This window comes from Drosophila virilis, chromosome 4, assembly GCF_030788295.1.
Source record: "Drosophila virilis strain 15010-1051.87 chromosome 4, Dvir_AGI_RSII-ME, whole genome shotgun sequence".
Classification (NCBI taxonomy): Eukaryota; Metazoa; Arthropoda; class Insecta; order Diptera; family Drosophilidae; genus Drosophila; species Drosophila virilis.
The window spans coordinates 8,076,998-8,089,482 of record NC_091546.1 but is presented as its reverse complement, the minus strand read 5'-3'; the positions used below and the strand labels follow the sequence as shown (position 1 = coordinate 8,089,482).

The 12,485-nt window shown below is 39.0% G+C and overlaps 1 protein-coding gene across 12 annotated transcripts; it reads right to left on the bottom strand.

Moving 5' to 3' along the window:
* Positions 1 to 1,706: 1,706 nt before the first annotated feature.
* Shaw (Shaker cognate w) lies at positions 1,707 to 12,293 on the bottom strand. 12 transcript variants are annotated; one of them, XR_011416591.1, is made up of 10 exons: positions 11,992 to 12,293; positions 9,155 to 9,825; positions 8,984 to 9,101; positions 8,732 to 8,926; positions 8,452 to 8,670; positions 7,344 to 7,953; positions 7,150 to 7,272; positions 5,678 to 6,005; positions 4,788 to 5,072; positions 3,845 to 3,980 (listed from the first exon to the last, which is right to left on the bottom strand). XR_011416591.1 is itself a non-coding variant. In XM_015173168.3 (9 exons), exons 3-9 carry the CDS (start codon positions 9,406 to 9,408, stop codon positions 3,637 to 3,639), a joined length of 1,881 nt encoding a protein of 626 aa, XP_015028654.1. In that variant the 5' UTR covers positions 9,409 to 9,724; positions 9,796 to 9,825; positions 11,969 to 12,293; the 3' UTR covers positions 1,707 to 3,636. The 12 variants fall into 12 exon arrangements, 6 of the variants coding, with proteins under 6 accessions (XP_015028654.1, XP_015028652.1, XP_015028651.1 ...); XR_011416589.1 differs by having other exon boundaries at positions 3,858 to 3,998; XR_001450184.3 differs by lacking the exon at positions 4,788 to 5,072 and having other exon boundaries at positions 1,707 to 3,980.
* Between the last annotated feature and the right edge of the window lie 192 nt (positions 12,294 to 12,485).

The following is a 12,485-nucleotide window of genomic DNA, read 5'->3' as shown; positions in this document are numbered from 1 at the left end:
CAGGGCATTCTAAATTTGTCAATCAATTTGTCAAACGATAATTCAACTAAGTTCCCTTATTCTATATAAGTATATAAACCAATATCTTATCTGCGCTAAATCAAAATCATCATAAATAAAAATATAAGCAATAAAGAAATTATAATAAAAATAATAAAAGGTAAAATAAAAATAACAATTTTAATAATATTATTATTAATAATATAATATTGACCATAAATTCCCATATCGTAAAGGCAAATACGAAAGTTTGTAACGAAAATCTAAAACTAGTAAATAAAGTGTATTTAAAATTCGATACTCACTTGATTTCTGATTTCTTTTCATTTTCTTTACCTGCTCCCACAACATTCCAGCAACTGAGAGCCAATAGCAACTACACCACCAGCAAAAACAACAACAACATCTTTGATGTTTATGACGCTCAAAGATTTGCCAAGCAATGCGTAGCAGTACGTAGATACATTAATAGATGCGTACATACTCATAGATACTTATAGCATTTGGCTGGCCTATGATTTTTGACTCGTAATTGAAATTTCATGGATTATTAGATTTTGGAGTGGGGGCTTCAAAGTACGAAGCACGAAGATTGATGCCAGTACCGATGCGGCCGAAGAGCAGCTGACTGTCTGGGCGCCAACTGTTGATTGGTATGTCAACTGCCCTTTGGGGCTGTGCCCCCTGCTGTAGATGTGCTTAGGTGTATTTTGGTTTTCAGCTGGGCTTGTGGCTGTGGGTTTTGTTATGTCCTGACGCTTTCATGGGCCATGTGGCAGCCTAATGAAGCGCTCTGCTGGTCAATAGCCTCGGGCCTTTGCACCTGGTCAAAGCTGTTAGCTTAACTCCAAAGTTCAAGCCGTTGGGGCTTGGGTTGGCCTTCAGGTATTCATGATGCGCTGCCCAACGGTACGAGTAATGTAATTGCTTTCACAATTGAGCAATGAAATCAAGACATTTAAATGCCCAAGTTGTTGTTGTGGTACATGTTCCAAGGCAACCCAAAAATAAAAGAAAAAAATAAAAAAGTAAGTATAAAACTAAACAACTTAAGGTCTTGGTTATCCGCGCATGATTTGCTATTTTGCATAGGTTTGATGACTCGACGAAAAAAGTGAAAGAAATAAGCAAATAGCAAAGACTATGCCAAAAAAAAAGTCTGCCTGTTTACTTTCCAAGCTTTGGTAAATAAATAAACGGCAAAACGAAATCCGACTAAGGCCATAAGTCCTGTTTGGGTTTCCAAAGTAGGGTATGGACTTTGCTAAAAGCATTTGTTGACAATTCTATGTAGCCATGGTGAATACATCTAAATTAAAACGGATATGATTATAATCTTTAAATTGAAGATGTCGTTTGAAAGTGAAATTAGTAAAATATTCTTAGATTCATTAATACACTTTTAACAATTAATTTAGCCAAGTGTTTCAGTTACAATGCCCGAATCTCTTGTATGTTCAAATCTTAGAGTTTTGTATCTGCGCAACTCGATAAAAAAGCTTCTGGAATGCATTATGCAGAGAATGTAAGAAAATAAATAAATAAACAAACTGGCCATTTTCCACGTCCTCTGATGGAAGGGAAACTGTATGCTACGTATTTATATTCCTTTATATAAAAAACTAAAGATTCTTTTTACAGCTGCCGTCTTTGAGCATTGAAAAATGCGTTGAGCCCAGAAATGGCTCCAAAGCAAACTACGTTAAAATTTAAAGTAGTTTTTATTTTGCATGTTTGCAGTTTTTGGTGTTCAATAGATTTGTTTATTGCATTTCAGTTTTGAGTTTCGTATATTTATTATATATAATTAAATTTATACTTGTTCATGTGTTATTGAAAGAACTGCTTTGCCTTTAGTTCAAATAGTATACAATTCGCTTACCTATACAATTGCAAATCAGTTTTTAAATTCTTTGAAAAAGAAAACAATATTCATTATAATAAGAAATAAAAACAAAACAATGTTTAAACGCATTCGCATATTTCATATATATATGTATATATATATATATATATTTATATATGTACCCGTGGGTACTATATATTTATTATAAGTTTCTCATTAATGTTTTTCCATTGTAAAAACTTAACAAATGTTTTGCAAACTTTATTAAATTTTTCGTTTCTCTTGTTTAACGAAATATTTTGGTATTTATTGCAAAGCGTTAGAATCTTCTTCTTTTTTGTATGTTTTTTTTTTCTTTAGCTTAGAAATTATCGTTAGTAGTATAGATACAATAACTATGCTTGTATGTAAGTATGTATAATGCTTGCTGAGAGATATTTAAAATGTACAAGAGGGTTTACCTAATGATATCCAAGAGAAACACATTAATATGTTCCAAGTATATGCACTCTGCTCTGAACTCTGACCCCCTACAACTGTCCTTATTACCTAAGAAAAAGAAAGTATTTAAAAGGAAAACAAGTTGTGAGCTACGTTTGCCTACAACAACTGTGAAGATGAAAAACATTTGAATTTATGCAATTTAAATCGTTTTACGCTCGTTAAAGCAAAGTCCTGCCAGAGAGATTTTCCATGCCAATTTACACTTCTTCTCCAACTTCTACACGAGACCCGTGCCGTGCCGTCTGTTTCAGGTTTAAAACAGAAAAAAAAAAATGTAATTAAAGTTGAAGCGTTTCTTTCATGGGCCCCTCTGCTAATTTGTCTGGTGCTGATGATGAGAGCACGGGCAGCCAGAAAATTTCATTTGTTTTTCTAAAGTTTTCTAAAGTTTGCACAATGTTTTTCGGTTGGTAGCATCAACGCCAAAGTCAAGGAAAGCCCGTTGGATGTAAGCACTTATTAGCTGAAAAAGTTAACACGTGCCTTAAACAAGCGATTGGCAGCGTTGAATGCTTCAATGAATTTTAAGCAGTTGCCATAATATTGTGAAAAACTTTTATATATTATAGATCTTCTGTCTGAGCCATGCGTATATTTTCTAATTAGGCAATAACAAAGCTTCTAAGCAAAGAAACGCTAGCACAGCACGAACCAAAGTCCAGCTACTTGAGTTGGTTTTTTCAATTGAGGCATACAAAAAAGACAATACTTGGGGCACATGAATAGCTTTGGGAACTGTTGCGCTTTAAAGAAAATTGCATAACTGATTTGATGTTGTGTCTAGATTCTAGATGAAATTAAAGCTTTCGAAACACAACTGTCCTTGGACAATATTTAAGGAACTGGCAAACCGAATAAAAAACATTGTTTATTTTCTTTGTTATTGTTCTTGAGTCCTACGGCTGTTAAAATCGTTAGCTATGTATTATATACACTTCTGGCTATTTCTGGCTAATAATGTATTTATATAAAATGGATCGATAACCACGCTAAATAAAATACTAAAAAACGTCATCATTAAAAACTTGTTCAATATCTGTTTAAAACGCCAAGCAGTGCCGATGCATTATTAATTGTAATAATACTTATATAGCTACAGTAATATGTATGTCATGATATGGCCGAATATGGGAGTCAATGTTAGCTTGCGTGATAATAGATTTTTAGAGATATTTACTCGTAAGTAGTCATACGTATGCGAAGGTTAAGAATGGTTATAGGCTAAATATTGCTTGATGGGATTTTTGAGAATATCATCATGTTCCATTGTTCCAATTTCAAATCCTTTAAAGAAATGCCTTCTTGGTGGCCTCCAGAGTAGTGCTGGTCGTCGTTGTGGTGCCAGTGCCAGTGCTATCCTTGCCCAGACTCGCGGTGGTGGACACCGCTATGCTGGGCACCACGGGCATTGTACCAGATGCGGCTGCAGCCGCTGCACCCGCTGCTGTGGCTGTTGCTGTTGCCTTCGCTGCCAATGTCACTGGTATTGTTGGGGGGGCTGTCGCTGGGGGCGTGGCCGCTAGCTGTGTCGGAAAACGCGGCTGAAATGTGGGCTTACCCATGGCCAGCGCCGGATTCAGATCTAACATGGTGCGTGGACTCATCGCAACGATGCTGGCGCCCAAGGGACCTGTGAAGAGTTGAGCAACTGTTTGGTTTTAGCGCAGTTAAACGAGAGCAGAAGAATGTAGATTGTAGAGCAGAAAGACAGCGAGAAAGAAACAGAGAGAGAGAGAGAGAGATAAAGAGTAGAGAGAAAGAGAGAGAGAGAGAGAGACAAAATATAAGCATTTATATTAAATTTAGTTAATAAAGCTAGAAAATCAATCCAATTTCAATTAAATTAATTCGAATTCAAGGGTAGACGCAACGCTATTAGTGTTGTTTAATACAGGGTGCATTTGATACTACTAATTACAGGGTGTGTGGTTGGGATAAACAATATACTATACACACATACAAAATACAACACACACACACACACACACACACATACGGGCAGAGAGTGTTGCACATGTTTATTTAATACACACAACTTAAAGTAATTAACAACTAACTAGGTTTAATGACACTCCAGAGTGGTGCGTGCCACACAGACGGGCAACATGCAGCATGCAGCATTGAAAACAATCAACTACTTTGGATACTCAAGGTTGGTTGCTTAAAGTTTTCGCAAACTTTTCGAATCAACGCTGGATGATGGTTAAGGTGTGAAGGTTACGATTTTGGTTTTGTTTTCGATTCCGGTTTAGGTTTTGGTATTTGTTTGCGGTTTCTTGAAGGTTTTGCTACAAACTATTTAGTTTTAGAAATTAAAGTTTCTGGTAGGACCTGTTGCCAGCGCCTACGCTACATAGATAGGATTCATTTTGGGATTAGAGTAGAGAGTACTAGTACATAGAGCTATACTATTTAGAATATGGTAAAACCAACACACCCGCCCAGCTTAGTCCGTTACATTTTGGCATTGCCTGAGAGCATGAGAGATGAGCGTTTTACGATAACGATAACGATTACGATTGCGATTTCTTTTGTTTAGTCTTCCGATCTTAAATAGTTTTGATTATTGTTTGTTTTTGATTTCGATTTTGAGCTTTTGTTTAGTTTTTGTCATTTTTTGGTGCTTGCACTTGAACTGTGTTTTCTTTTTCGGTACTTTGGAAGAATATAAATTACAAAATATAAACTGGTTTTATCTTTTAGTCGAAACTGAAGGCCATATCTGAAATACAAAAGTTCAAGATAATACAAATATGTTTGTCTATAAAAATGTAATACGTATATAACTATATATATTATGTTGAACGCCATCTGAGCGTTTCGAATAACAATAAAGTATATATATGAAATACACACACGCAGACACACATTTAGATATTCAACAAGTGATATATAGAGAGATATAGATAGATAGATAGTTACATAGAGATATAGAAAGAGAGAGAGAGAGAGAGACATATAGAAGATATTTAGGGATACTTGTAGAGTAGATATTTATATATGTATGCATAGAGGGTAGATACTTTTGAACGAACAAACGAACGAGCCAGAACTGATGAACAACACGTATACGATGCGCAATATCAATATATCAATATTCATATATAGTAGGTTTATATATATATATATATACGGAAGAATACACGTGGAAAATTACATATTGTATTTATATACGATCATATATATGGGATATATACGATTATATAGCAAGTTGTAGTAGTTATAGTAGTAGTAGTAGTAGTAGTAGGTGTTGGTAGTAGTAGTAGCAGACGCCGCCGAGCTTGGCACGTGTTTTGAATCATATAGAATCCTTGGAGGCCAACGTACCACGATAAGCATCTCAATCCTGCGGCTCCTTTAAAGTTGTATTCAGATAGTGTGCATTTTATTTGATAATGGCTTTCTAATGTGTGGATACTTCTAGTTGGGATGAATTCTTTCTAAATAATAATGATGCCAGTTCAATAGTTGCTTCATAGATATGCTCCATTCTTTATGTTCCTTATTTATGCCTTGCCTTGCATTGCTCTTTGCATTTAAATATTTCGCTAGAGTTCAGGGTTCAGAGTTCAGTGTTCTTGATTCATGGTTATGGCTTAGAGCAGCCTGCTCTTTTTGCCATCACGTGGTTTGCCAATCATTGTTGTATATTCATCTAAGTATTTACATAAGATTTTTGGTTTTTGATTGGGTTTTATCAAAAAAAAATTATCAAAAATAGATTTTAACCAAAATTATTGAAAAATCTAGGTTGAAATGGGTTAAATGTCAATTTGTTTGATATGAATAAAAAGAAATAAGCCCGATAGGGCGAAAAACTGAGTGGGTAGGAATTCAACATATTGTACAAAAATATTTTGGAATTTCCTTAGCGTTTTAAAAGGCATGGAATGGAAGCTCGAATATGGGAATGATGAATGTCGATTAGAGATCTGCAAGACAGAGCTGCCAAAACATCAATGGCACTAACAAAAATATCAATTAAGTAAATGAGGAGTTCTCTCCCACATTTATTTTTTTATTCTATTTTAGTTGATATTAAAGATATCGTGGTTATTTGTCGATATTTTTACAGTTCCAAAGATTACTCTTAAGATCAATGGGCTTGACCATCTAAACTGTCTTTACCGATCTCCGATCAACGGCTCTCTGAGCACATGAGCAGCGTTAAACGAAAGCCAAGCCTTGGGATGATTCAGAAAATGAGCTTTCGATGAAGTGATTCGAATATGCATTCATATTTTAATTACATAGAGTACATATATACACGCACAATTTTAAAGGAATATTGTATTGCAACGCTCATGGAGCGCACCCCAAAAATAAAAATGTAAATATCATATAGGGTCAAAGGATCATTAGTCAACTCTTAAAACTGTAGCCTTGTGCGCAAGCTTTTGCAGAATTTTGGAATATTGTTTCCAATAGATAATGCCTAGTATGCTTTTTTTATATATAATATAGAGAGAGAGAGAGAGAGAGAGAGAGAGATAGTGAGAGAGGGGGCCAGGGTACAGCGCAGCAACTGCTAAGTGAAACTCAAGGACTTGAGTACTGAGTGCAGCTGTGCAAGCTTTGAGCTTTCGTGTGGGTTAGGAACTGATTGCCGCACGGCTTGATAAATGGTTATTCAACACTGTCTTTTTTTTTTGGGTTGTTTGCTTGGTACTACATAGAGAGGCATACGTTAGGTGTACCGGGTGTTCCGGGTGTTGAAGCGCAGCTCAGTTGTAAGGTGGTAAGGTACATTGGTGCTGCGAATGGTAATCTTTTTGGCGACGGCGCAACCAAACACTCACCTGACTTGGGACTGACCAGATCCTTGGTTTTGTTGTTCATGCGGCGCGGTCCGGTGCCGCCGGAGCCCATGGGACCCGAGTGTGGACCAGATCCTGGTGTGCCGCAGCCACTGACTGGAGCGCCTGGATTAAGCAGAGAGTTAGCGTGAGAGTGGGGCATATTGGCTTTTGTGTTCTCGCGATTCGATACTTACGCTCACCTGGCCGGTGTGGCTGTCGCGGCTGTTCCACGGGAAGCACTCGTCTTCGCTTCTTTGGCAGTTTGGCTCGCGCCTGCGTATGCGAATAATACATGGCAAAGTTGCTGACTATGACGGGCACTGGCAGTGCAATGGTTAGCACACCGGCAAGGGCGCATAGGGCGCCGACAAACATGCCAATGTAGGTCTTGGGCGCCATGTCACCATAGCCGACAGTGGTCATGGTGACCAATGCCCACCACAGGCCCAGCGGTATGCTATTGAAGTCGTTGTGCGGATTGGGCTGTATGCGCTCGGCATAGTAGACGAGGCTGGCAAAGATCACAATGCCCAGCACCAGGAAGAATACGAGCAGTGTTAACTCCTTGGCCGATGCCCGGAACGTTTGTATAAGGATTTTCAGGCCGGACGAGTGGCGTGTCAGCTTGAACAGCCGCATTATGCGTATGATCGAGAAGAACTCGAGTATGTCAGCGTTCTCCAGATGCGATGCGAATCGCTGAAGCACTAGATCGATATAAAAACTAAGCGTCGCTATATAATCTATGATGTTAACAGATGACTTTAAGAATTCACACTTGTTGGGCGATGAGATAAAGCGCACCTGCAATGAACAAAATTTAAATGAATTTCATTTGCGTTTATGTTTACATTTTAATTTAGTTTGAAGATGCTTCAGTCAATTGCTGACAATTGTAGTATATGGTAATATGCTTCATAATTTCTTAATAGAAGGCCATAGTTTTTAGGCATATTCAAGACTAAGATTGTCAATTTCAAAGTATATAAAATCTAAGCCTATACATTACTTATACTTTTTATTAAAATATTTGTTGTATGTTGTATTTAAAAAGCTTTATAAGTTTTGTATTCTTGTTCAATAATACTTCGTTGAGGTGAAAAATTAATTCATACATATTAATATTTTATGCCGCCTTATAAAGTATAGAACTTCTCAGCGATTGGGTTTATCTATTGTTTTCAATTCACTATCTGCTGCTTACTTGATCTACATGATCTTTTGATCTATATGCACACATACTCCTGTTATCCTACAAAATACCTAAAAGCTTATCATCTGTCATCGATAGTCGCTACTCACCAGTATCTCAAACGTAAACCAGGCATTGCAAACGCATTCTATATAGAAGAAGGCAATATGCGCATTGGTCATTGACTTGTCCAGAAACCAAGCGGCGCTCCCGTTTGCCGTTTTCACGGTCACATTGTGCACGATGGGCACACGCATGTCCGGATGGGTTTTCAGGCAGAAGGACAATATCGAAATGCATATGAAGAATACCGAGACGACGCCAATGGTCTGCAACGGAGTTGAGATATTAACTTAGGCTGCGGAAGAGCAGAGATTCATGAACATGTACCTTGGCGGCATTGGAACTGTAAGGCTCATCGAATAGCGACCAGATGCGAGGCTTCATTTCCTGCCACCAGGATATGGTGCCTTTATAATAGTCCTCCTCAAAGCCAAATTTGCGCGCCAATTCCTCTTCGGACGGTTTTTCCGTATCCAGATCTAAGCGATCCAGTACGGCTAGGGTTTCTTGTGTGTCACGATGCTGTGGGATTAAAAAGCCTTAGTATCGCTTAATCTTTTGTAAAATGCATGAACTTACCTGTGTATAGGTCATCCAGCAGCAGGGCTCCACCTGATTCGAGTCAAGACCCCAAAATTCCAATTCTTCCTCAAACAGCGGACCGCACACATCTGTGGGATAGTGCAGCTTACCAGTTCTGTAAAGGATTCATCAAATTACTTTATGCAGTATGCATATTATAAATGTTACCTGTAATAGTTGAGCACTTGTGCGAATACGCCCGGATGCCGATCGAAGAAGTATTCGTTCAGTATGGGATCATAGTTGGCCAGCGCCTCGGTCAGACGGGACAAACGCGTCGCTGGTATCTTCTTCAATGTGGCCTTGTATGTCTCATGCCTAATGCCGCCCACATTGAGCACGACACGATTCTCCGAGTCCATGTTGATCAGATTCATGGCTGCATGCGCATAGTGATGCATATTTTTGGGTATATAAGTCATGATCACAGTGTAAATACGGTCGCTTAGCAAATACGATCAGTTGTAATTGTTTTTGTATCTGTGTACTGTTTGTGGCTAAATTCTACGGATTTGGATTCGTGTCTGGATGGATTTGTGTTGGCCGCAAACCTGAATGTTTTTCGTATTCCTTGCCCGCGATTATGTTTGTAGATGTCGCGTGTCCAGCTCAAAGGCACACACACACTCACACACTCGCACTCGCTCTCCAGCCGGAGCCAGCTGGTCAGTCACGCCCACTGATGTCACCCCACTTTTCCACTCACTCTGTCACTTGAACGTGCCTGGCGCGTATGCACTTGAAATTGAACTAGATGTTAGCACGCCGAATGCATTTTGGTAGCTTTCCTTTGGCATAGGGCTACTCACTAGGTTGGGGTTTGGTCAGGCAACATTGCGCTGAAAGAACAAGAAAGAAAATCAATGGCATTACAATAACGAGTTCAAGCCTAATTGCAGCCTTGTTTGAAACAATCATTGGAGCCCCTATTCATATGGTCGAGCATCAGATCAGCGCAAATAGATCTCCTAACGAATGCAGCCATAACCTTGGTCTGTGTCCATGATATATACAAAAGTGTGTCTTTAATCAAGAATTGTGTATACAATTCATTAGCATATTCATATTTTATATCACTACAAATGAATCTCACACTTTCACACATCCGCAATTAATTATGCAAAAACAAATGGTTTATTGAACGATTTGTTATGAATACACATATCTCATCTCAGGGTACACATGAGAGCTATGCAGGTTAAATAATGATTCAACTCTCGCTCTCTATGCAAATTCAAAGAAACCCATAACTGATTGATGCTTCCTATTTCCCGAACGATTCGATTTCGAGTATTACGAATCCAGGTAATTTTTCCATTGTATATATGGTATACATAGAAGAACGCAATAGCAGAAGCCAAATCAAGCACTTATACCAAGTACCGCTGGCAATAATATTTGGTTCAATTGAAATGACCCATTAGCAGCTCGTGAAAGGCATCCCACAAAAAATTGTTTTGCTTTTCTAATGACTAAATATAATCGCAGGTAGCTAGTTGGCAGAACTCAGATATATAAATATAGGAAAGAATATCATCGATAGCGTCATTAATTTGCCTTGGGGTTGGCGGAGCAGCCGCGAAAAAATCGGTGATTCGTGATTTGCACAAAAGGCAAATATTTGTTCTTAAACAATATTTAGTTTTAACGCTGCATTTGTTTACACGCACATACACACACACAGCCGCACGCACCCATTGTATTCACAAATACACTCGCAACAAGAAACACCCACATGCGGTCGTTCCGTCGAACTGTCTCTCGAGATAGCCTCTGTTCTCTTCTGTCTGTCTGTCTGTCTGTCTGCCTGTCTGTCTGTCGATTGTCGATTCTCAACTGTCGATTTTCAATGTTCAATGTTTATTCACAGGCCGGCAGCTCGACGGACTGCTCGGATAGACAGACCAACAGACCGACAGACCGACAGACAAGCGGGCAGTGGTGCATAATGAAAAACATGAGCTGTATAAACAAAACAAACAATCGAAATACACACGGCGAGGGCAGCCCCCGACAAAATGGACGAGCAACCCATACCGACCAATATATTTTTATATATATAGTTAGGGGTATTCCATTTGCGGTTGTGCCGCAGTACTTGGCCATTAATGCTAATGATTATGTTGGCACACTCAGACTCAGACGACACTCAAATGTGTACCCGGCTAGCCCAATGCTTGTCAAACTGCTGGCGGCTGAAAATACTTATTATTATATTATTTATGAATATCTGCATAAGAAGTGCCGGCCATTAAATATCCAATTAATGTAGGTAACCCTCGTGCTAGCTGCTATATTAGGGGCACTCGTTTGCCCCGCAGGCCACATCATTTATTCACTTTTAATGAGCATGGGAGAACTTCAAAAAGCTCGGCGCGTACACATATTTAAAATGAGTTTTCTGTTTTTGTGGGCCGCTTGTTTGCCGTTTTATACCCAAATTTCCTAGCTTAAGCACACAATCACACACACGCACACATTTAAAACACACCCACTACATGCACATGGCCACATCCTGTTGGCAGCACACGCACAGGGCTCGGGGCAAGAAGCAGGGCGCCTGGGTGGCAGTAGGTCAGGAGTGTTGCAAGTAGCGTGTAGCAAGTGCGGCTCTGCCTCTAAATGCTGCTGTTTTTCTTCATTCTTTTTTTTTTTCTACTCTCTTTTTTGTTGTGGTATGAAGTCGTTGCTGCCTTCTGTTAACTTGTAGTGTACATTTCACACACACACACACACACACGACTTAGCTCTCTGTGTATGTGTGTATGTGTATGGGAACAGGCGCACGCATCGATTTTTCCGTTTGGTGTAGCACGAAAAACTTCCTGATTGTTTTGTTGCCCGTTGACTTTAAAATGAAGCGACTTTTTATGCCCATCTTGTCATAGATCAAGCTTAACACATTTTCCAATAGTGTGTACACACATAAGCGACACGCACGTACACACACTCTCAAACACACACACACATACACAAACTAACCATTTTCAATGACCGCTTCTCACCTATTTGCGGGCCTTTTGGTTGTTGTGCGCGCTGCCAATAAACATAATCGCCGAGTAGTTTTCGCGTGTTTCTGTGCTTGTGTAAATTGTGTCAAGTAAAAGGATTGCAATAAAATAAAAAAAAAAAACAAAACCAAAATAAGGGGAAAAAACAACTTAAAGCCTAGAACTACACTACACTTTTGTGCCGTTTAACGTGCCCCGTCTCGACGTTGCTTCACGTTTTGCTCGGCTCTCGTCTGTTATTTTTTGTTTTTATTTTGGGCTCAGCGCGTTCCGAACGATTCGATGCGATACAACAAACTGAAACCCGAAATACAAATCTGATGGAATTTTCTGATTCCCTTTATCTGTTCTCCGTGCTCTTCGAGTTTGCTGTGGTGCATGCGCCCTGCCCTTCTCGCTCAATTCTCTTTTGTGATGACGTTCCACGTGGCGGCAAATGCAACGCTGCGTATACGTGATTTTTGTGATTAGAAACTTTTAAAAGCATG